The 26,569-nt window shown below is 39.7% G+C and overlaps 1 protein-coding gene across 1 annotated transcript in view; it reads right to left on the reverse strand.

Annotated features, from left to right (window-relative positions):
* LOC126183718 (vacuolar protein sorting-associated protein 41 homolog) overlaps nt 1-26,569 on the reverse strand; it is a 140,363-nt gene that overhangs the window by 106,317 nt on the left and 7,477 nt on the right. Inside the window, exons 2-4 of the mRNA XM_049925905.1 lie at nt 22,578-22,721; nt 20,228-20,386; nt 11,639-11,762 (exon numbers count right to left, since the gene is read on the reverse strand). Of these exons, the coding sequence (XP_049781862.1) occupies nt 11,639-11,762; nt 20,228-20,386; nt 22,578-22,721 (427 nt within the window). The remainder of the gene's footprint in view (nt 1-11,638; nt 11,763-20,227; nt 20,387-22,577; nt 22,722-26,569) is intronic.

The following is a 26,569-nucleotide window of genomic DNA, read 5'->3' on the forward strand; positions in this document are numbered from 1 at the left end:
AATACACTGAAGGCATCTATGAAGGGGAGGACTTGTCTGTCAAAATGATAGAAGAACAAACAGGAGCTGACAGGGAAGAAAGAGGGGATCCAGTATTTGAATCAGAATTTAAATGAGCTTTGGATGACTTAAGATCAAATAAGGGAGAACAGATAGATAACATTCCACTGAAATTTTTAATATCATTAGGAGAAGTGTTAATGTTGTTGTTTTTGGGTGAGGAGGCCAGACAGCAAGGTCATCAGTCTCATCAGATTAGGGAAGAAAGGGGAAGGAAGTCGGCCATGCCCTTTCAAAGGAACCATACCGGCATTTGCCTGGAGTGATTTAGGGAAATTGCGGAAAACCTAAATCAGGATGGCCGGACGCGGGACTGAATCGTCGACCTCCCGAATGCGAGTTCAGTGTGGAAGTGTTAATGAAATGACTATTTTGGCTGGTGTAGAATGTATGAGATTGGCAACATACCATCAGATTTTCAGAAAAATATCATCCACACAATTCCAAAGATAGGAAGGGCAGATAACTGTGAGAACTATTGCACAATCAGCTTAACGGCTCATGCACACAAGCTGCTGATAAGAGTATACAGAAGAATGGAAAAGAAAACTGAGGATTGGTTAGATGATGATAAATTTGGCTTTAGCAAAGCTAAAAACACCACAGAGGCAGTTCCGACATTGCAGATAATGGAAGCAAGACTGACAAAAAATCAAGATAAGTTCATAAGATTTGTTAACCAAGGAAAAGCATTCGACAATGGAAAATGGTGTAAGATGTTCGACATTCTGAGAAAAGTAGGGATAAGCTGTACGGAAGGTGGGTAATACACAATATGTAGACGAACCAAGAGGGAACAATAAGGCTGGAAGACATAGAGCAAAGGCTGTAAGATACGGATGTAGTCTTTTGCCGCTACTGTTCAATATACACATCAAAGAAGCAGTGATGGAGAGAAAGGTTCAAGACTGGGATTAAAATTCAAAGTGAAAGGACATCATTGATAAGATTTGCTGATGGCATTGCTATCCTCAGTCCAAGTGAATAAAAATTACCGGATTTGTTAAATGGAACAAACAGACTAATAAGTACAGAATATGGATTGAGAGTAAATCAAAGGAAGACAAAAATAATAAGAAGTAGCAGAAATGAGAATAGTGAGAAACTTAACGTCAGAACTGGGGCTCATGAAGTAGACAAAGTTAAGGAATTCTGTTACCTAGCAGCAAAATAACTCATGATGGATGGAGCAAGGAGGGCATAATATGCAGACTAGTACTGACAAAAAGGGTGTTCCTGGCCAAGAGAAGTCTACTAATATCAAACATGGGCCTTAATTTGTTGAAGAAATTTCTGAGAATGAAAGTTTGGAGCACAGCATTCTACAGTAGTGAAACATGGACTGTGGAAAAACCGGAATAGAAGAGAATTGAAGCATTTGAGATATAGTGCTACAGAAGAATGCTGAAAATTAGGTGTCTGATATGGTAAGGAGTGAGGAGATTATTTGCAGAATCGGCAAGGAAAAGAATATATGGAAAACACTGACAAGAAGCAGAAGGAGATTCGTTTTTAATATCCTGTTGACACTGAGGTCATTAGAGAGGGAGCCAAGCTCAGATTAGGGAACATGGAGAAGGAACTCAGGTGTACCATTTCAAAGGAACCTTCCTGGCATTTGCCTTAAGTGATTTAGGGAACTTACAGAATACCTAAATCAGGATGACTGGACACAGGTTTGAATCGGCAACTTCCCAAATGCAAGTCCAGTGTGCGAACCAGAGCAGTAGCTCACTTGGTGATAAGAAGGGACAGGATGATATGATATCTGTTGAGATATAATGGAAAAACTGCCATGGGACTAGAGGGAGCTGCTGAAGGCAAAAACTGTAGAGGAAGATAGGGACTGGAATACATCCAGCAAATAATTGAGGACATACGTTGCAATTGCTACTCTGAGATAAAAAGGTTGGCACAGGAGAGATTTCATGGCAGGCCACATCAGACTAGTCGGAAGACTGGAGCCTCTAAAGCATTGGAACACTTCACTGATGAAAGAAGGCACTACCATGTCTAGAGCAAAGGTGAATGATTATAATTGATTCCATGATCAACTCTGCATTGTTAACCATACACGTTTATTAGTAGTTCCTGAAGTCAGGAAAAAGCTAACATTTTCTTTTTGACAGATTAAAATTTTCAAGCTGTAACAAGTGCAGACCCATCCGCAGACAATCACTTCTTGTTTTGTGACTCAGTTCAAATAGTGCAGTAATAAATCCAAAGTTTTATTTTCTGTAATAATGTAATTTGCATACATATTTAAAACGTTTTTGAGCATTTTCTTCAATGAAGGGAGAAGATGTGCCACATGGTTCTCTGCGATGTCAGATACCCACTGTAAGGAAACCTCCCTATGTTCTAAATGTCTTAAAAATTTCTGTGAATTGTAACTGCTAATGGGCACAGAACTCTCTAGTGAAGTACAATGTGTTTGACATAATGAAATCATTTGGTTGTCAAATTACTGTTTATTAATTCTGGCAGAACTAGTCTGCTTTACTGAGTGATCGCTGCCAAAGAAATCTTTTAAATTGTGACACAGGGCATTTATTTTGAGTGGAAAGGAATAAAGGTAATGTTTTGAGCTGTTTGGAATTGTGGAAGACAAGGTAGCAATTGCTAACATAGTGCACTTAATAGAAATCACATATGAACTGTAACATTACAGGCCTCCCCCCCCCCCCTCCCCGCCCTCAAACCTGTAGTTCCTGCATCTGCTATCAAATCACGTAGTGAAAATCTCTCACTATTTCCTTGAGGCAATTACCTAACATCTTCAGGATCATAGATGGTGGAGACTGTTGGAAAGTAGCAACTACTGGTATCTGTATTGGAAAACTCTTCTTGTGGTGACCGCAACTAGGATCTGTGTATGTTCCACTTTGTTGCTGTCCCAAACGCTGACCAGTAGCCTCATCCCTTCCCATTTTGAGAACCAAAACAAGCCCTTTCACATAGATGCGGCAATAAAAACTGTAAAAATTAGTTACATCCAATAAAACTTTTTATTTAGATTAAGAATCACAATAATTTTTATAAAAATCTGTACAAAAAATTCAGAATTTCAAGGTAACTAATTTACATTCTTTGGTGCTTGGAACGGCATATTTTAAACTCTCTGCCAGCTTTTCCATAGTAGCTTCTAAAATCTAAAAATTGTTAGTCTTGAAAAATGATACTATTCAAATCTCTGTATCTCGTGATCTGTTTCAAACAATGAAAAAATTATTAGTCAAGTTACTGAAAGTTTAATTTGGTTTCAAAATGTTATTTCATAGGCTTTTACTATACAACTCGCCTTTTAACAGGAATTGCAACACCTTGCCAGTGTTGTCAACCAAGATAAAGTGAAGCAGTGTCATCTATCACGTTGATGGGTTCAGCACTGTCCTTGTCCTTGTCCTTGTCGTCCTCCTCCTCCTCCTCCTCCTCCTCCAAGTCATACGCCACGAGCAGTGACTGTACTTTTATAGGATTTCTCATCTCAAAATTTGATTTTTTTTGGCAGTTCATTTCTGGGTTTTGACTCTCATATGCTTTGACTAGCCCCCCCGCCCCCCTCCCCCCGCCCTTTTTTCCCAAGGGCATGAGATTGTCTAAAGGGTCAAATCTGGAGCTGAGTACTCCCTGGGTTTTAGAGGGAAGCCTCATCAAATGCTTTCCTGGCATTAATTCACTGGATTGTCATTTATCTCTAGATCCATAAACACCCCAGTAGCCAGCCAAATTCCTTCATGATTTTTATATGGGATTGTCTGTCAAACCATTTAAATCCAAGATTGCATAAAGGCTCCATGAAACTGGAATGGGTATGTTCCGTCTACTCACCAACTCTAGTGGTATGACATTCATTAAGGACAACAATGACAAAGGAGAAAGAGAAGACTAAGACAAAGAAGAAGAAGGTGATTTGTGATGAAGTTTGTGGGGCATTTCGCATCACTGTTATCAGAACCCCTACCAAAACATTCAGCGGTGCATAATATTAAAATTCACTACCCCAGTTTCAATTACACTACTGGCCAGTAAAATTGCTACACCAAGAAGAAATGCAGATGATAAAGGGGTATTCATTGGACAAATATATTATACTAGAACTGACATGTGATTACATTTTCATGCAATTTGGGTGCATAGATCCTGAGAAATCACCACCCAGAACAACCCCCTCTGGCCATAATAACTGCCTAGATACGCCTGCGCATTGAGTCAAACACAGCTTGGATGGTGTGTACAGGTACAGCTGCCCATGCAGCTTCAACACGATACCACAGTTCATCAAGAGTAGTGACTGGCGTATTGTGACGAGCCAGTTGCTCGGCCACCATTGACCAGACGTTTTCAATTGGTGAGAGGTCTGTAGAATGTGCTGGCCAGGGCAGCAGTCAAACATTTTCTGTATCCAGAAAGGCCCGTACAGGACATGCAACATGCAGTCATGCATTATCCTGCTGAAATGTAGGGTTTCGCAGGGATCGAATTAAGCGTACAGCCACGGGTCGTAACACATTTGAAATGTAACGTCCACTGTTCAAAGTGCCGTCAATGTGAACAAGAGGTGACCAAGGCGTGTAACCAATGGCACCCCATACCATCATGCTGGGTGATACGTCAGTATGGCGATGACGAATACACGCTTCCAATGTGCATTCACCGCTATGTCGCCAAACACGGATGCGACCATCATGATGCTGTAAACAGAACCTGGATTCATCTGAAAAAATGACGTTTTGCCATTCGTGCACCCAGGTTTGTCGTTGAGTACACCATTGCAGGTGCTCCTGTCTGTGATGCAGCATCAATGGTAACCGCAGCCATGGTCTCCGAGCTGATAGTCCATGCTGCTGCATCCCCATCTGTTGACTCAGGGATTGAGACGTGGCTGCACAACCTGTTACAGCCATGCGGGTAAGATGCCTGTCATCTCGACTGCTAGTGAGACGAGGCCGTTGGGATCCAGCACAGCATTCCGTATTACCCTCCTGAACCCACCAATTCCATATTCTGGTAACAGTCATTGGATAAATCGCAATCACGATAGGCTACAATCCGACCTTTATCAAAGTCAGAAACGTGATGGTACGCATTTCTCCTCCTTACACGAGGCATCACAACAGCATTTCACCAGGCAACACCGGTCAATTGCAGTTAGTGTATGAGAAATCGGTTGGAAACTTTCCTCATGTCAGCACGTTGTAGGTGTCGACACCAGCGCTAACCTTGTGTGAATGCTCTGAAAAGCTAATCATTTGCATATCACAGCATCTTCCTCCTGTTGGTTAAATCTCACGTCTGTAGCACGTCATCTTCATGGTGTAGCAATTTTAATGGCCAGTAGTGTAAATTCACACTTAACACCCAGATGTTAATACAGACTTTGATTTAAAATACAGATACAGCGTACAGAGCAAATTCACCTTACAGAATCAATTCTAAATTAGCCCACTCATATAGCACAGAAAAAAATTAACAAAATACAAGGCGTTTAACTTTTCCCCAAATATTTGGCAAACCAAGTATAGGCCTATGTTTAAAAGAATCATCCCACAAGCAGAACAAAACTGCGTAAAAGCCAATTTTTCCACTTCCAGTAATATTAGAGCTGTAAAGCTTCAGCTATAAAGCTGTGGTCTGAGGTCTATAGTAAGGATATCTCTGTGACATGATTGCTCACAGTTGCAATATGATCAACTCAGTCCTGAATGCTATGTCTACGTTCAAATATCACTAATTTGCTATACAACATTTAATTTGCTCTGCTGAGTATCCTTTTGACAGCTTCCTTTCAAAGTCTCTTCTGCATAGAATATGCATCCACGTAGGGAAGTGGTAGCTTGAAGAAAGATCAATTTCCACTTCCCAGTCTGCAATACTTGTGTGTGCAGATGAACAGAATGCCACGTAAGTATTTGAGAACAACCTTGTGGCTAAGTTGAAGTGTATTGTTTGACCTCTTTCTGTTGCTTGAGCCCCAAGGCCATGATGTGCATTAAAGTTCGCAAAAATCTTTATGAAGGTAGAAAGCAGATATTTTTTCCAATGGGCTCCTCGTCTCTCTCAACAACTACAAATGAATTTTGACACACTTGTGCTTTGTTACTCTCTTTACAATAATTCCTATGATTTTTTGCTAAGGAGGACTGTGCACCTGATCTTTCAATGTCATCTGTTTGTTAGTACCCCTGGAACAGTCCACCCTTTCCACTGGGAGTTTCAGTTTGAGCAGAAAGAGCCATTTTGTTGCCGCAATGCACAATGGAAATAAAGCTGTGTGTGTGTGTGTGTGTGTGTGTGTGTGTGTGTGTGTGTGTGTGTGTGTGTGTGTGTTTCTGGCTCATCAAAGGATAACTCTGAAAGCTACCAAGTTTTCCTTCTTTTGACTAAATGCTTTGCCTTTTGCTGAATGGCCTCCATTAGGTTTGGAAAGCATGGACCAATTAATGAACGATAAAAGATCGAGTGATTGCATATGCTTTTCAGCAAAGAATAGTAGAATAAAAGGAAATAAACAGCATTCCCTTGCCAGAATTCACTAAAAATTTGTGTTCCTTGGTAGAACACAGTTCTTAGGTAAATTCTCACTCAATATTTTTCTGGCACTCTTAATCGAGTTTTGTGACTAGAATGAGACATATATTAAATGCATGCAGTAGCCATTTACACAACAAATGGGTCTAATTTTACAGGACTGGCAGCGTGACCTCTCATAACTGTCTTGACTAAAATTTAATTAATAGGTAAATAAAAAGTTAAAAGTCTATAAAGACAGCACTTGAACCAGTTCCACAGTTTTAAGAAGTGGAAAAGAATTTGTGGGTGCGATAATTGGTATTGGAAGAAAGGAATGAAGGAAAATGAGGGTACTCTTCAGATATGGAGCACAAGCTCAGACTGGAGAAGGATGGGGAAGGAAGCTGCCCATGCTCTTTCAAAGGAACCATGCCACCATCTGCCTTAAGCAATTTAAGAAAATTATGGAAAACCTTAATCCAGATGGCCAGATGGGGATTTGAATCACCATCCTCCTGAATATGCGTTCTGTGTCTTAGCACTGGACCAACTCACTCGGTGTTTGAATGGAATAGTACTTCCATACATACTGCAGGTTTTGCAATATTTAAAATTTTTAACTAGAATATGATTGTCACAACAGTCTCCTATTAAAGAAATCTATTTTATTCTCATACAGCAGAACAAACTGTTTTAAGGATTATATTGTCACTCAGATTATTTAGTGTCTGCAATGAAAATCAGTCTCATGTAGTAAAACTTCATAAAAAATTGATGCCTTCTACCATACCACATAAAAAATTGTTTTACCACATAGCCATTATTGCTTCAATATTTTTATTTCTATGGCTGTGAAGAATGGAGTTGACAATCCATAAGTAATTAAATACTACATTAATACAAAACTTTACATGTGTCCTTAATTCCATTTAGATGACATTGCATTTTGTGTCTCTTAAGAGTAAAAATAATAATTCTATGGCAAAAGAAATATAAGGATTTTTATTATGATTTCTACAAAACAAAGCCAGACACTTCTTAACCATTTTAAGATTAACTGGCGATGAGATGGGCAGCAGGCATTTCCTAATAAATCACACTAGTGCCAACTAAACAAAAAGAGAACTGTGGGATCTAAGATATACACCACCTTGTGACACAGCCTCATAACACCTGTGAAAGTGCACAACTAGAGAGATGCAAAATCATGTAGTTGGCCTTTTCTTAACACCTTAAATAAAGAGAATAGTTGACAAAGAGCAGACTATACTTCCAAAGAAAGCAAATAAATGAGACTGACCCAGTCAGTTTTAATTTAATGGTATGACAGTCTCTAAGTTTAGGCTATAATCCAAACTATACACAGGATGAAGGAAAAAAAGAAACACTCCACTTTGCATTCGGCAAGTGATTCCTCATCCAAATTCAAGACAAAAGTGTATCTTAGCAAAACCTAGTCCCACCAACAGGTTTAATAGAAATGCAACTTAAAAAACAAGGCTCTGGCAATGCTGTAACTGCATTCAGTGTGGCCATGAACAGGTAGCAACAGGTCTGTGCTGTGCCAGAGCTGTCCCATTAGCTCAGTGAGATGAAGGAATGCTGCGGGGAACGATATGCAGATTCTCTGATGTTTGAGTTGTGTTCAAGCAAAACAGTTTTTTTTTCTTTTTTTCAGTTAAAGTATCAAATTGTATCCAATTTACACCTCCAAAATGCGGCATCTTATAGACTTCTTTCTTTTACTGTTAGATTTACTTAAACATAAAGAAATAACATGAACATCTTACAGCTGTAAACTACCACTTCATTTCATCCATGACACAAATAAAGACAATAGAAAATAATAGTGAATACAGTAACATTGCATGTATTCAATGAGGTATGAAAAGCACAATAGGTACACTACACTAGCTCGTATATTATGCTACACACAATAATTCCATTCTATAAGTTTGATATCCAGGATTATCTTCACAGAGCTGGTACGTATACATACAAGCAATTTTGGCTTTAGAAAAAATGTTCAAAGTGACCACCTCGCATTTGAAAACACTTCATCACTCATTGGACCATGCAACACACCTGCAACCACCATTGCCAAAGCAGCATGCACATGAGCTATTAGGTCATGTACATCCATGGGTTGAGTACTATAAACTTGTTCCTTTAAGTGTCCCCACAAATAAAAATCCAGTGAATTAAGGTCCACAGTATGTGGCGGCCAGAACATTGGACCCTTACAACCAATCCATTACTCTGGAAACACTTCATTTAAATAGTTATGCACATTCATTCCAAAGTGTGGCAGTGCACCATCATGCTGAAACAATAGCTGTTGCTGAACATCATGTGGAACATTTTCTAATGCATCAGGCAAAGTATTACAAAGAAACATACAATACAGGGGTGCATTCAACTTGTCCAGCAATAGGTAAGGGCCCAAAAGTACTCCTCCCATGTTTCCAGCCCACAGGTTGACATCAAACTATGCGTGAAAGTCGCATTTACAGATGATATGTAGGTTGTTTTCCAACCAATAATGATGCTGTGGTGATTGATAATACCTTCATGAGTGAAGCTAGATTTGTCAGTCCCTATCACATTATTTATAAAATGTTCATTATCCTCCACTTGGTACGAAAGCCATTCACAAAACTGTAGTTGTCAAATGTGGTCTTCTGGCTGCTGGTGTTGAGTTAATGTATAATGATACAGATGCAGTTCTTCATCATACGAAACTTCAACAACCAGTCTTTGACGTATCTGGAAGTGCCTTGCAGTATCACAGGTACTTTGCTGAGATGACTGGTGAATAGTTTTAAGAATCATGTCCTCTGTTTGTGGAGTATGTCTAGTCCTTGGATGACATCTGTCCATAACTTGTGGACAACTATTACCGGTTTCCCTAAGGTGTCGCTCCTGGTGAAGAAAAACATTATTATCGGGATGGTTCCTTTGAGGATATTGTACAGCATATGCAAGAGCAGCAGCTGCAGCTTGGTTATCAGATGCACCCAGCACCAAAAGCATATCAAAGTATTCATCATTTGTGAACTCCTCTGTGAAGCTGTTCTACATGTACTTGACAGGACCAGTTATGGTTGTGCACTGCATGGTTAGTAGATACATGCATGCAGTTTAATGGATCACACTGTCATGTGATACACTATTGTCATGTGACAAGACGATTTCCAGCTTATAACTGATAAGAACTAGGGAATGGACATCTAAAAGATAAGAAAGGAACCTGACAAGGATTCAAACCATAGCTCCATGGTGGGCATGCATTTGATGTGCCAGCAGTCTACTTAGTGAGCTATGATGGCTGGTACAGTAGTGTGGGGTGATACATGTTTTTTTGTACGGTTCGAAGCACTGCATGATATGACGGTCTCAACATCTCTTCGTTTTCACACTTTCGTTTTCAAAATGCACCCAATGTGATTTTGCTAGATAAATCTCGATGAAGAATCACATGCTGACCTCCAAGTATGGCACTGTTTTTCAACCAGTATAATATTTACAGACAAGTCTTGCACTTATTTCAGCAACAGCAAAAACAGAGAGCAAGTCCACACTTAAATTTATTGCTGAATTCTTATCAAAATAAGAAAAGCACATGCTACACAGTGATGTGCTGAAGTGTGTATACCATAAAAATAAAAAAACAAAGGATTTTCCTGCCAGAGTACACACTCATGGTTCACAGGATAATGTTCCATTTGGAGATGAAGACAAGTAATAGCACTTTACCCTATATTTGTTATCAGGTGGAAAAATGTCGAGGGAAGACACTTGGTTTCACTGGCTACAGTTTATTATTCAATCACTATCATTCACTCTTCCTGCTACTGACTCAGGAATCTCAGACTTATCAGGGAGGTAACATAGGGGGCAGCACATGTGTGCTTGGAAAACTATACATTTCTTCATCTATCACTACATATTATTCATCTGCTTCTCATACTCTTTCTCTACTACTGTTTAAAACTGATCTTACTTTATGCAACTTCTTATTAGTCATAAAAACACTGAGCTTGTTACAGTTCTCTGAACCTGTTACTTGTTTTGTAACCAGTAGTATATTTTAAGAACTGCTTTTTTTTTTTTTTTTTTTTTTTTTTTTTTTTTTTTTTTTTTTTTTTTTTTTTTTGTACAGGAAACCCAATGGATTATCAATGAATTTGAGAATCCTTTCCAGCTTGGTTCTAAATGAGGCCCCTTAACATGAATTATCTGGACAGTGGCTACCACAGTAAATGCGTAGATAAATGCAGACAGAAAGGAGGCAGATACCGTTTTGTTTGAAACTCCCTGGCAGATTAAAACTGTGTGCCAGGCTGGAACTTGAACCTTGGCTTGGTCCTTTGCCTTTTGGGGGCAAGTGCTCTACTGACTAGGCTATCCAAGCACAAGTCACACTAACAGATTTACTTCCACCAGAACCTCATATGCCAGGAAGTTTCAAATCAGCACACATTCCCCAGCAGAGTGAAAATTCATCTGGAAACAATTTTGTTTGTAATGCAACTTCGCTGCCTTTCTGGCATTATTCTCAGCTTTACTTTTGTAAGAGTGCAACAATACTGTCATTTTCAGAGTTTTCAATTTTATGCATCACAATCAGTATTTATTTTCACCAGGTGCATTACAAAATATCATACTTGGGGCAGGGTTGGGGGAGGTGGTGCACTGAGGAGAATGCCTATGTTTCCTGTGAAACTTTTTAAACTTCTTAAAAAGAGAAATAAGTTCCCTTCCTCTCTTTATTGTGTATTGTGATGTCCAGATAGAAACAACTGTATGGTACAGTATATTTGTATGAGCAATTGTGTCACCACTTTTAATTTACTGATTTTTTAATATAACTGCTAGATGTGTACAGTAATAGCCTACACTTGCCAGCTGGCTACAGTGAAAATTTCTAAACAAGACATTGAACTGTACAGTAGTAAAAATGCTTAGTAATTTATATCACAGGCAAATACAAGGCAATCTCATAAATACTATCTAAACAGGAAATTTACAAAATTGGAAAAAAGAGAGCAAAAGCTCAACTCACCAGTAATAAACCTTCGTCCTGAGCCTGGTTTAGAATAATATGGATCAATTGCTACACATCTGACCAGTCTTCCAATCACTACCTCTTGATTATGCTCGCTTGAGCAGAGCCCACTAATAAAAATCTGGTCCAATAACAAAATTCTGAATTATTATACAGATACATACAAAATATACACACAAATAGAAAATAATAGAAAGTTTTAAATACCCATAAATACTAACACAATGACTCCTGCCAAATACTTAAAAAGAACACATTGGTTACACACATAACACCTTGCTTGATCTACCTCTCTACGATTTCTCCCTGTGTTTTTCATTCTATTGGAATTCAAAGTCACTAACTGCTTGACCTGTCTTTGGATTTAAGATTATTTGCAGTTAAATTTTGTTAAAATATGCTTCTCTGCTGAGTTCAATACTCTTAGATGATAATTCTTACAATTCAACAGTTTTGTAGGCCTTACTTTTGTTCAATTCAATTGTTATGAAATCAGCTCCTAGTCTATACGTACTTACAAATTCCAAAACAAAACAACAAAAGTAAATAAACACAACAGACTAATATGGTGCTATAATGGCCTAGATGTGATGCAAATAACACAATATATGAAAACAAAGACTCATTGTATAGCTGATGGATCATGCAAGTTAGCAGGAATGCAAGGAAGACTGAAAACATTGCTGAATTTTCAGACAGTGTCCATCTTCATACTAACTGGAAAAAAAACCATACAGGCACAGTTACTGTGTCCTGGCCAACTATATCGTCCTAGTGCTGCAGCCTGTGCAGCCATGAGAGAAGGTTCAGGCAGCACAAGTTGTGAACTGGCTATTGAGATCAAGCATGTAGCACTCAGCAACATGTTCTGCCACTGGGTGTTCAACTTTGCTCCTGTTTGAAGTTTAGAGGAGGCCACTCATTCAGGTGGACAGCTAGTTGGTGGTCATGCCCGCATATTGGATGTACAGAAGCTACAGCAGGGTTTTTATGTGACAAAACTACCTTTACAGGTGGCCCTGGCTATGATAGAGTAGTATACACCAATTATGGGGCTCGAATATGATGTGTTGTGTGGGTACACAGGACAGGTCTTGATATTATGTCTTCCACAGGCCTATAAACCACATGGCAATGGGCTAGGTGCAGGTGTGGCATAGGGATGGACCAAGCTCTACATCTACATCTACATCACTACTCTGAAAATCACACTTAAGAGCCTGGAAGAGGGTTCAGCAAATCAACTTCACACCAATTCTCTATTATTCCACTTTCGAACAGCATGTGGAAAAAATGGCAGCTATGTCTTCCCATGGGAGCTCTGATTTCTCTTATTTCATTATGACGATCATTTCTCCCTATGTAGGTCAACATTTTGCATTCGCAGGAGAAAGCTGGTGACGGAACTTTCATGAGAATATCCTGTCACAATGAAAAATGTTTTTGTTTCAATGAGTGCCACCCCAAACCCTGTATCATGTCTGTGACACTCTCTCCCCTACTTCTTGATAATCCAAAACGTGCTGCCCTTCTTGGAACTTTCTCAATGCATTCTGTCAACCCTATCTGCTAAGGATCCCACACCATGCAGCAGTACTCCAAAAGAGGATGGGCAAGCATAGTGTAGACAGCCTCTTAAGTAGATCTGTTGTATCTTCTAAGTGTTCCGCCTATAAAATGAATTCTTTGGTTTGCTTTCCCCACAACATTTTCTACGTGTTCTGTCCAAGTTGTCTGAACTGTAATTCCTAGGAATTTAGTTGAATTAATAGCCTTCAGATTTGACTGACTTATTGTATGAAGTTTAGCGGACTACTTTTAGCACTCATGTGGATAACCTCACACTTTTTATTATTTAGGGTCAATTGCCAATTTTCACACCATAGAGATATCTTATCTACATTATTTTGCAATTGGTTTTGATCTTCTGATGACTTTACTAGACAAGAAATGACAGCATCATCTGCTAACAACCTAATATGGCAGCTCAGATTGTCTCCTAAGTCATTTATATAGATAATGAACAGCAGAGGACTTATATAACACTACCTTGGGGTATTCCACAAATCATTTCTGTTTTATTTTATGACTTTCTATCAATTACTATGAACTGTGACTTCTCTGACAGGAAGTCATGAATGCAGTTACATAACTGACACGATATTCCATAAGCACGCAATTTGACTACAAGCTGCTTGTGAGGTATGCTGTCAAAAGCCTTCTGGGAATCTAAAAATATGGAATCAATTTGAAATTCCATATCAATAGCACTCAACACTTCGTGTGAGTAAAGAGCTAGCGGTGTTTAACAAGAACAATGTTTTCTAAATCTGTGTTGACTATGTGTCAAAAGACGGTTCACTTCCAGATAATTCATAATGTTTGAATACAATATATGCTCCAAAACCCTGCTGCATATCAACATTAATTATATGGACTTGTAATTTAGTGGATTACTCCAATTGCTTTTCTTGAATAATGGTGTGACCTGTGCAACTTTCTTGTCTTTGGGTATGGATCTTTTGTCAAGCAAGCTGTTGTATGTGATTGTTAAGTATGGAGCTACATTTAAGGTGTTTCACTACTCCAAGGATATCTACACACATAAAAAAAAAAAGTTTTGCATCACTTCGGTTGCGAGAGTTCCAGAACCTGTACAGAAAATTGGAATAGAGATCAACATAACCATCATTTCCGCCATTTTTATTGCTCATGAAAACCACAGATTGCATGTTGTACCACCATACAATGAGACCTTCAGAGGTGGTGGTTCAGATTGCTGTACACACCAGTACCTCTAATACCCAGTAGCATATCCTCTTGCACTGATGAATGCCTGTATGCATCATGGCATACTATTCACAAGTTCATCAAGGCACAGTTGGTCCAGATTGTCCCACTCCTCAATGGCAATTTGATGTAGATCCCTCAGAATGGTTGGTGGGTCACGTCATCCATAAACAGCCCTTTTCAATCCATCCCAGGCTTGTTCAACAGGGTTCATGTCCGGAGAACATGCTGCCCACCCTAGTCGAGCCATGCTATTATCCTGAAGGAAGTCATTCACAAGAAGTGCATGATGGGGGCACGAATTGTCATCCATGCAGATGAATGCCTCGCCAATATGCTGTCATATGGTTGCACTATCAGTTGGAGGGTGGCATTCACATATCGCACAGCCATTACTGCGCCTTCCATGACCTCCAGAGGTATATGTCGGTGCCACATAATGCCACCCCAAAACAGCAGAGAACCTCCACCTCGCTGCACTTGCTGGACAGTGTGTCTAAGGTATTCAGACTGACTGGGTTGCCACCAAACACGTCTCCGACAATTGTCTGGTTGAAGGCATATGCGACGCTCATCTATGAAGAGAATGTGGTGTCAATCCTGACCAGTCCATTTGGCATGTTGTTGGGCCCATCTGTACCACACTGCATAGTGTCGTGGTTGCAAAGATGGACCTCACCATGGATGTCGGGGCTGAACCTGCACATCATGCAGCCTTCTGCGGAGCCATAATCTGTGGGTAGCGGTCATCCACTGCAGTAGTAGCCCTTGGACAGCCTCAGCAAGGCATGTCATTGACATTTCCTGTATCTCTGTATCTCCTCCATATCTGAACAACATCGCTTTGGTTCACTCCGAGATGCCTGGGCACTTCCCTTGTTGAGAGCACTTCCTGGCACAAAGTAACAAATCAGACACAATTGAACCATGGTATTGACTGTCTACGCATGGTTGAAGTACAGACGACATGAGCCATGCACCTCCTTCCTCACTGGAACCCCCTCCATCTAATAGGTGCTGCTCATGCATGGTTGTTTACATCTTTGGGTGGGTTTAATGACATCTTTGAACAGTCAAAGGGACTGTATCTGTGACACAACATCCACAGCCAATGTCTATCTTCAGGAGTTCTGGGAACCGGGGTGATGTAAAACTTTTTTTTTGATGTGTATACTTTTAAGTTACTCATGTTGACAGCTGTTCTTGATATGAATTCTGAAATATTTACTTTGTCTTCTTTGGCGAAGGAATTTTGGAAAGCTGCTTTTAGTAAGTCTGCTTTAGCAACACTGTTATCAATAGTATTGCCATTGCTATCACAAAGAAAAGGCACTGACTGTGTCTTGCTGCTAGTATACTGTACATGTGACCAAAATCTCTTTGGATTTTCTGCCAGGTTTCAAGACATAGTTTCATTGTGAAAACTATTACAAGCATCTCAGATTGAAGTTTGCACTAAATTTTGAGCTTCTGTAAAAGATTGTCAATCTTGAGAATTTTGCATTCATTTGAATTTGGCATGATTTTTTTGTTGTTTCTGCAACAGTGTCTGACCTGTTTGGTGTTACCGTGGGGTATCAGCTCCATCTTTTGTTAATTTATTTGGTATAAATCTCTCAACTGTTGTTGATACTATTTCTTGAATTCAGGCCATTTCTGATCTATACTAACATTGTTTGTATCCCAGTGGCCAATCTGTAACAGTGATGCCCATCCACTGCAGCCTCAAGCTGTGTAACTGAAGCCAACACAGCCTGGAGCTGAGAGCAAAGTATCATCAACTCCGCTCGCATCTGCACACAGCAATCACTGTCCCTAACCAGACTAAAGATGGTGGTAAACTACACTATACAGACAAACAAACAAATATCGACACACACTGTGCAACTCTAGTGTAGGCACTAAAGAAACTGCAAGAACTGTGTCTAGTAAATTAGATTAACATTTAGAGATTCAAAAACTAAACCACCAACACATACAGTTGAGACTAAATAATTTGCTCCTGGTTAGGAACTATTGAAATGTCATAAAATTGGTTACTTTCTGACAAAAATCAAAACGCAAGAACTGTGTCTAGTAAATATTAAATAAACACACAGAAATTCGAAAACTACACTGCTAAAGCACACAAATGAAACTACATAATTCGCTCCTGGTCAGGAACTCGTAAAATGTCACAAAATCAGTTACTTCTTTGTTGCTGCTGCTTGGCCAGTGGCTGCTCCCTGACTGACCAGACGATTGCCTATGAGCAACCACTAGCTTTCCAAACAAACTAAAAAACCAATATCAACACAAACTGTGAAACTCTGTTGTAGACAATGACGAAAATGCAAGAACTGTGTCTAGTAAATTAGAATAACATGCCGAGATTCAAAAATTGAACTGCCAATGTAAACAGGAGAGATATTTTGGAGATTTGGTGGCTGGCAAAATACCAGTTTGCGATAGATGGAGGGGATGTTCCTAATTTCAGGACATGATGGAAGTTAGTTTAAGCACTAGCAAGGGATGTTTTTTAAGTTGTTCCAATTCAGTGTGACACTGGGTAATGATAGGTGCGTTCCTTTCCAGCTGATTCATGAGGGGTGGTTGGACAATTAGAGGCACATGTGGATATGGCATCTGTTTGTTGACTAGGTTTGGAGAGTAATGCCTGTCCGTGAAGGTAATACTGGGCATGGGACTCTTCATCACTGCACATACTTTAGCCATGGGAGGTGAGACTGTATTGGAGGTTTTTTTTAGTGAAAAAGAGATGGCAGCTACTGACTGCTGGAGGGCTTGACTAGGCAGCAAGCTAGGCTTCAGGGTGATTAAATGAAGCAGATATGGGACAAGGTGTTGAGGCAGTCGAGGAATAAGGATACAGTGTCTTGATCCTGGGCCTAGAGGAAGAAGATATCATCAATGAAACTCAACAGGCAAAGGGTTTAGAGTTTTGGTTGGCAAGGAAGGTTAACTCCAAATGGCCCATAAACTAGTTGGCATATGAGAATACCGTGCAGGTGCTTATATTGTGCTGTGGATTTGTACGAACAAATAAAGAAGAAATTGTTACCAGTAGGGATATAGCTGGTCTAGTGAATAAGGAAAGAAGTGATGAGTTAGGAGTCAGCAGGACATTGGGAGAGGTCATGCTTGATGGTGGCAATGCCATGGGCATGGGGGACATTGGTGTATAGGGAAGTGCTATCAACAACCACAACCACGGATCCAGGAGTAATATGAAGGGGATGGTTGAGAGGCACTGAAACTGGTTTGTGCCCTTGATACAGGAAAATAGGCTGCAGGCAATGGGTTGGACGTGTTGACTTTTCCATGAGAGAACAATAATCAGCTGTGTGGCGGTCCAGATTGTAGAAGCAAGGTGTGTGAGCAGTAGTTGAGATGAGGAGGGAGATGGATTGGGGAGGGGGGATTCTGCAGTGGGTCTAGGGATTTGAGTAGCAACTGGAGGTTATGCTGGACTTCTAGGATGGGAAAAGAAGCATGCTGAACTTTAGGATTAGGTGAAGCGGATATGAGAGAAGGTGTTGAGGCAGTAATGGAATGAGGATAGAGTTATACCAAATTCTGTACAGACTGCCAGGACCTAAACAATCTACACAATAAAGGTGCAAAATATGAATGGTCAGAGCAGTGTCAGGAGGTATTTCTTAAGTTAAAACATTATGTAAAGTCTATTCCTTTAGTGGAGACCCATGACCCATCAAAATGCCTTAGGTTTCAACAAGACATCAGAGCTGTTCTTTCTCACAAAATTGATGATGGGCATCAGAAAACTGATAATACATGCTTCTAAAATGGGAAAGAAGCACTGGGTATCATATTGCAGTAAGAAATTACACACAATTTCTCCTCATAACAGACCATCAGCCATTAATTTCCTTATTCAGTCCTAAGACCCACCTAACATGAAATACATTCACCAACATTGGCCACAACAACTCCCACCCCACTCCCTTATAGAACGCCACACATATTTTGTCCTAAGAAACAGGATCCAGACAGTACAGAGGGTACTGAGGCTAATATCAGATGATAATGACGATGACTGCCAAGTGGTCATCTTACTGCAATTGTGCCAGTGTGCCATAAGTCTCCTGCACATTTATCACTAGGGCGTGGCACACATGAAGGCGCTCAAGAGGTGGCACGCCTACTGGGTCGGCATCATGCAGGACATCACGAGGACAGCCCACTATAGCAAGACTTGCGTGTCAACCGCCAGTAGCCCACAATGGTTCAATGCATGGTCAATGCCACAGTGTCCAAGAGAGTGTGTCCATCCTCAGAGAGATGTGGTCATCATCATAGATTCATTTTCAAAGTTTCCTTTTGTAGTCCAAATGTCAAATACCACAGTAACGTAGACAATTGAAGGGGCCTCAGAAACAATTGTTTCAGATAATGGATTTTCACCCAGTATGTTTCAGGATTTCTGCTCTCGGAACAGCATAGTGTATTTGACAATGGTGATGTTCCACCCAGCCTCTAGTGGTGAAGCCAAACCATTCATTAAAACATACTATCAGCTGCATTTAAGGCCGAAGTCCTAACTCAGTTTCTGGCCCCTAAAAGACCACACTGATACTGGGATGCCATAAATGCTTCATAGGTGCTGACACTGGACCCTATCGGATATCCCGAGGCCTAAAACACCCCACACCAGTCCAACCATTACTCCCACTACACGCTGGCCACAGAGGTTTGGGATCGCACCTTCGGGACAGTCCCAGAATGGATACTTGGTGTTGTCAGAGATGCCTGGGCACAACAACAGTCCACAGTGGACACCAATGGCGCCATGCAGATATGATAAGCCAACCAACTGCACCCACGGTTAACAGCTTCAATCTTGAGGCAACCTCCACCACTCCTGAAGCTAGCTCAATACAACTTCAGATGCCTGGCAGACCCACATTCCAAAGTCCAGTGCTGTTGTAGTTGGTCCCCTATGGAATGGGACCTTCTCCCACCTCCAATCTCCAGCACCAGTGACTTCCAGCATGGACCTAGAGATAGGAACACCAGCTCTGGCTGACTCCAGCACCAGCATCACACCCCCTCCCCCTTCAGGTTAAGCAATCAAGATACGAACAAGAATACTTCCGGCCCTGTGTGTCAAGTAAGATGCTTCCAGCAGCTATATCTATCATCCCACAGCAATGCTGATACTCTGAGATGTCTGCTTTCAATGATTCCTCAGGTGACCAGTAAGAGGTACAAGTCACGGGGGCCTCACTGCTGACATCAAACTGGAGATCAAACTTGGCTGCCAGGCTGCTGCTACACACTTCAAATCATACTGTGCTCTCTTACACCATGCTCGCTGAATTTCAACTACACTGATTTTGCAATTTTGTCAAATTTGCTTTGTGTGTTCTATATGTTATGACCCAGTGTGAACTCTAATTTTGAACTATCAAGCGATTAAAGTGTATCCATATGTTCTGTGTAATAAATAGTGTGTTGCATCATAGTGAGTGTGATACTATAGTAAGGGATTTCACTCACTGGAAGTCTGGATCTGTGGTTTTATCATAGCAGTCCATACAACACTGTGGTCCTTTACACTGTGAGAGAAATTTAGTAACTTGGTATGGTTCTTGAATCTGGAGAATGTAACCTAAGAAAGGAAACATGCACACACATGGTCCAAAATAGTGAAATGTGGTGCACTGTAAAGAGGAGTAGTCACATTCAACACAATGAAACCAAACACCTGCAGAAGTTATAATCAGCTGCACACAGCAAAGTAATATCTTAAGTATGAAAAGTAAATTTCCTTACCCTGCCATCATCTGAACAGCTTGCAACAAAATCCCCATTTTGATCAATGCTTATCTGGTTCACTGATACTGTATGTGAACGCAAGGCTTTACTTTTAATATTGTTGCCTTGATGATCCAGAAGATGAACAGTTCCCCAATGGGTGCCAAGGCATACAAACTGAAAACAAAAATCAATATTGAAAAAATTAATATTGAAACTGAAATCAAAGATTTAAAATACCCAGTATTTTCAGAAGGAGTAAAATAAAATAAAATTTACAGAATCTGAAATAGTAAATCAATACACCTAAACTGACAGTGAAAGACCTTCCTTACAGTAGATTCTCAGATGAGATGGTGTTAAAAGAAGTTAAAAACAGCATAATTTTTTGTGAGGAATTCTCTTACCAAATGAGCTATTTGGGCATACCTCGTTGCTAAATTCAAAGCTTTAATCTTCAAGGATCTCATGTCCAGGTGCTAGTCCACCACACAAGTCTCAGTGAAAATTTGAAAACAAGAGAAAAGCACTGACACATCTAACATTCAAATCAAATCAAATCAAATCAAATCAAATCAAATAGTATGGATACAAAGAGTACTGCCCGCAAAAGGCAAGGGTATAGATATGAATCCCAGTCCAGCACACAGTTTTAACCTGTCAGGAAGTTTCAGCATAATGGATCATTTTGTGAGTGACACAAGGATTTCTTCTAGTTTCAGTCACTTTATGCTTTATGAGACCCATCAAATCAATATTAAATCATCCATCAGCCTGAAATGCCTCTATTATGAACAGGAATGAATGGCCTAAATTGAGCCAAGAAATGAATGACACCGAAGAGGTCTTAGTAATCAATTCCACAACAATAAAGGGTGAGGGTAACATTGTTGACTCAGTTCAAAATGTGTTCTGGATTAGCACTAGACTTGCAGCTACAGTGATTTTCCAGCAACACTAATCCAGCATCAAATCTACATTTTATAGTTTGCAGCTTCCTAAATGTGAGGGACTGATAACCTTGCAGTTTAGTCCCTTTTAATCTACAAACCAACCAACCAACCTAAACGTGACGTTTTCTAAGTGAATTGGATATAATAATGAAGTGGATTGACCATTACATTCACAGGATCCCTTGTCCTCTTTTCCCCATTAGGGGTAAAAGGAAGAAAGGTTGGTTAACAGCTTCAATTTCTTACTGACTGCATCATATTTATAGATAGAGCACAATCTCAGTTGCACACTGACAGTAAAGAAAATTGAAAATGGGTCTTCTGAAGGAACCATCCCAATAGTCATGAGAAGTGTTTTAGGGAAATTATGGAAAACCTGAATTGGAATGCTCAGGCAATGATTAGAAAATTTGGTCATTTTGAATATGAGGCCAGTGTCTAACCACTGTACTATTTTACTTAGAGGGGAGCACAACATGGACACAGTACATAATCACATTTTCACACTGAAAATAATGATAAATGACAGTGTCACTCATGTCAGATGTGAGATAATTAATAAAATTAGTACTGAAATGAGTATGACTTGGATATTATGTGGGTCACCCATGTGGAATATTATATACATTGCCATTAACCACATACCAGCAACAGGAAAAAATTTTCTTTTTTTAAGAAGAGAAATGAAAAAAGATGCATCAGTGTAAGGACTTCCTGACTGTAAAATATAATCTAAAACACAAAACTATGTCTACTACAAGAATGATCACTAATGCTCATTGGAACAGATTTTTTAACTGTAACAGGTTATCTTCTTCCAGACCTCCTGTATGCACTGATAAAGAAGTCTTCAATGCTATCAATAAAGGAGAGACATTAATACCACAAAGAAATCGCTATTGTAATAGAAGCACATGGATATTTACAATAAATAAGAAAGTGATGAGTGAATCTATCAAGGACCAAGTTGGTCATTAAAGTATACAACTGACTTCCCTCTTTCTCAGTTGTTAAAGTTGCGCTAATGACAATATAGGCACAGCTGCTTTTTAGGTTGGCTGAATATGTTTGTCACAAACTGAAGTTAAGTGTGTGCTGCAACAGATGCTCTTTCAAGTTTGTTACATATGGATTCTTATATCATATGAGTGATGCATCTGTACTCATAATTCATTTTTTTTATAAATTCAAGATTATAGCACATCTCACATGTAGTTATAACAAATGAGTGCTATGAGTTAATTAATCCATCAACTCTTTATCACCTAATCTAATATTGCCCACATTACCCTTCCTCCTTTCAACCACTCTGATCACCCCCGATTTTACAACTAGAAGGCTATGGCAGCCTCTTGTGATATGATCTACAGTTTTGCAAAATATAAAAATGTCTTCACATGTGGCAAGAGACTTACTTTTGGATGAACAGCCATGCAACTTGCAGCATCCTTATTTAATATTTTCAGTACATCATTAGTCATCCTCACATACTTCAGTCTTGGTTCAATTTCATCTGATGATGAACTATTCATGTCATCATCACTAGGCATGTCGCCATTCTGTAAAGAAGCAAGTATACTATTAAAAAAAGTGAATTATATTTCAAGTACTCTAATGAAAACAAAAGATTTAATAGGAATACAAAATTAAAATTTCTGAGTCATCGCACCAAACATTTGCTGGGCCATTACAAATACCTGGATTTTATGACTGGCACTCTATCTGTGAGCACAGACAAAGATTTAAGTCAGTGTAATTACTGGATTCCTACAAATATATAAATTCATTTATGGTAAATTCAAGCTGAAATATAAATAAATATCTGTATGAGGACAGATCAATACTCACCAAAAAGGGGAGACCTTGAGCAGAAAACAGGCATTTGAATATAGTCTGATTAGTAGCTGATCTTTCAGAGAAAGTCCTTTGTTAAATAGCCATAAGACTATCTCTACTTCCCCTCTCTCTATGAAGAACAATTATCTTGGTTGAGGTGGGTGTTGGGATCAATGAAGAGTTGAAGGTTGAGGAGTGGAGGGACAGAAGTTGAGGAGATTAGGAAAGACTGTAACGGTACGGAACATATAAGTACGTGAAGAAGAATCATCTAGCACATAATATACCACTCACTTGTGAAGCATGCTGCTGAGAATAATTTATTCAACTTTAACAGTTGTTTCAAACCCATGCCATGTGAATACTTCCCTGAATACAAGCATTTCCCTTTGGCCCAAATGAGAAATATCCCTCGAACATACTGTCCATTCTTGCAGACCCCAGAACGATCCTACCACCACCAACATAAATTTTGCGTAAGGACCATGAAGATAAGATATGAGATATTAGAGCTCATACAGAGTCATATAGACAATCGTTTTTCCCTCTGTCTACCTGTGAGTGGAACAGAAGAGGAACTGACTAGTAATGGTACAGGATACCCTCCATCACGTACCGTAAGGTGGCTTGTGCATGTAGATGTACATATTACTGTGATCAACCAATATAGACTTCCAGTGAGGCCTAATTGTTGGGGACAGTTCAATTCATGCATTCTATTAACCTGATTATGTCATTAAACAGACTTAATGCAACACAAACCTGCTTTGGGAAATACGGAAGTGTCCGATCCAGCCTGTCTGCTTTGACCCATGACGTCACAAATATGGCGGAAACGACCATAAACCACAATTCCAATATGGCGCATATAAATTTGGTACGTACACATTATGAGGACGAAAATACATTGAAAAACAAACACACACACACTTTCCACAAAAAGCCTAATGACACTAACAGGACAAGCGCTGGATTAGATTAGATTAGATTAATACTTGTTCCATAGTTCATGAATACGACACTTCGTAATGATGTGGAACGTGTCAGGTTAATAAAAGATGTCTGTACAAGATATTACATTACACAAAATATTGCATGACACTAATGTTTAAGTTTTTTTTCCTCCTCCCTCAATTTATATCTAAAAATTCAGCCAATGAGTAGAAGGAGTTGTCATCTAGAAATTCTTTTAATTTATTTTTAAATGTGGGTTGGCTATCTGTCAGGCTTTTGATGCTGTTTGGTAGGTGACCAAGGACTTTTGTGGTAGCATAATTTACCCCTTTCTGTGCCAAAGTCAGATTTAATGGGGTGTTCCTGGGTGGGGGCAAACTAAATATAAACAAATTTAGACACCCACCCCCATACAAAACCACACAAAACGACGCAAAAAACCGAGATCACAAAACTCCCCAAATACCACTAAACACAATATCATCTGGAATTGGACACTTCCCTTGACCTATATAGCTCAACAGCAGCTCCCGATCCCATAAATTAGGATCAAACACTTCCCTTGGCCTATATAGCTCAAAAACATCTCCCGATACCAATATCAACATACACAGCCACACACTGGGATTGAACACTTCCCTTGACCTGCTCACTGTTAATTTTATCCGTCATATCCATTCTTGAACAAAAACAACAACTGATTAATTTTACTAAAATTACCACACGATGTACAGCGAACAACACTAAATTAACCTTCACACAAAATCGGTAACTCACTGAAAAGAATTCCACTACAAACACAGCCGACACTCGAACAATTCTGGATAATGAGCAAAAGCAAACTGAGCCCATTACACCACACAAACGAAAACCTTGAACATACCACCAGAGAGCACAATAAACCACAACACGACGACCTCTACAAACACGCCACACTCACAAACCAAACTCTGCACCGTCATGACGTCAGACACGACAACACCCTTACGTCACAGGTCAAAGCAGACGCATGGTATCAGACGCTTCTGTCGACCCGCTTTGTTGAAAAAAGAAAATTGACAATATCTTTACCCATCCTCACTTCCTAGGCATTGACTGAATGCTAAATGTTAATCTTCCATCCAACCATTTCTCCTAGTGTCTTCAGAGTTTCTATTTGTTTGTTCCAGTAGTAGATGTCGTTTGTGTGCCTTTCTGACGATATGTCACTTAGTTCTTGTGGCTGGTCACTTATATTGTTTTGTTTACTAGACCTGGACTACATTCCGGTTTTTCTAGAGATGTTACCCCCCCCCCCCCCTTTATCCTTTTCTTTACAGACTGAACTGTAGTGTAGCTCAAAACGTAGGTTAGATTGGAAGGTGGTGGTTTGGTGGTTGTAATGTGCCATGACAGAAAGAAATTGTTGTAATTTTTTATTTTTACTTTTTTTACAATAAAACAGACCTAACCACATGTAGATGTTTGTTTATTTACTGGTGACCGGTTTCGGCCACTATCCTGGTCAGGTCGCTTACTCCATGGAAGTCTGCTGAAGCTGGTGAGGAGCAGGCACCACTCTAAGAGGAATATAACCAATGCTCAGCAGCTGGGACTGTTTTAACAACTGTTATAACTATCAATTTTCCAATAGAAACAAGCTAAAATGTTTCAAAAATTTTTTAAAAAGAAATTCTTTTAAATGTGTCTTTAAAATGTGGGTATTGTTGACTGACTGATCTGCCCAAGGTCTACATTAGGTTGTAAGATGACAGTTTTGTTTTAAGATGTCAAAGTAAAAAAAAAGTCTTGCACAAAAAGGCTTTTTTGTTTTGTTTTGCTATAGCTTTTGTGTTGTTAGTGACATGTACTGCCCATTTCTTGACATATGAACGTTCAGTGTGTCAATGCCATTCATCCGTAGGCACAACATTGCATTGTTTAATTGAAATCTATTACCAGAAAGGATTTTTTTCCAGCGTTAACAGGGGATGAAGATACACTATGTGATCAAAAGTATCCAGACACCCCCCAAAAACATACATTTTTCATATTAGGTGCATTGTGCTGCCACCTACTGCCAGGTACTCCATATCAGCGACCTCAGTAGTCATTAGACATCATGAGAGAGCAGAATGGGGCACTCCGCAGAACTCACGGGCTTCAAACATGGTCAGGTGATTGGGTGTCACTTGTGTCATACATCTGTATGCGTGATTTCCACATTCCTAAACATCCCTAGGTCCACTGTTTCTGATGTGATAGTGAAGTGGAAACGTGAAGGGGCATGAACAGCACGAAAGCATACAGGCCAACCTTGTCTGTTGACTGACAGAGACCGCCGACAGTTGAAAAGGGTGTAATGTGTAATAGGCACACATCTATCCAGACCATCACACAGAAATTCCAAAGTGCATCAGGATCCACTGCAAGTACTATGAAATTTAGGCAAGAGGTGAGAAAACTTGGATTTCATGGTCAAGTGGCTGACCATAAGCCACACATCATGCCAGTAAATGCAAAACGACGTCTCGCTTGGTGTAAGGAGCGTAAACATTGGACGACTGAACAGTGGGAAAACGTTGTGTGGAGTGACAAATCACCATACACAATGTGTCGATTCGATGGCTGGATGTGG

Source organism: Schistocerca cancellata, chromosome 4 (assembly GCF_023864275.1).
Source record: "Schistocerca cancellata isolate TAMUIC-IGC-003103 chromosome 4, iqSchCanc2.1, whole genome shotgun sequence".
NCBI lineage: Eukaryota > Metazoa > Arthropoda > Insecta > Orthoptera > Acrididae > Schistocerca > Schistocerca cancellata.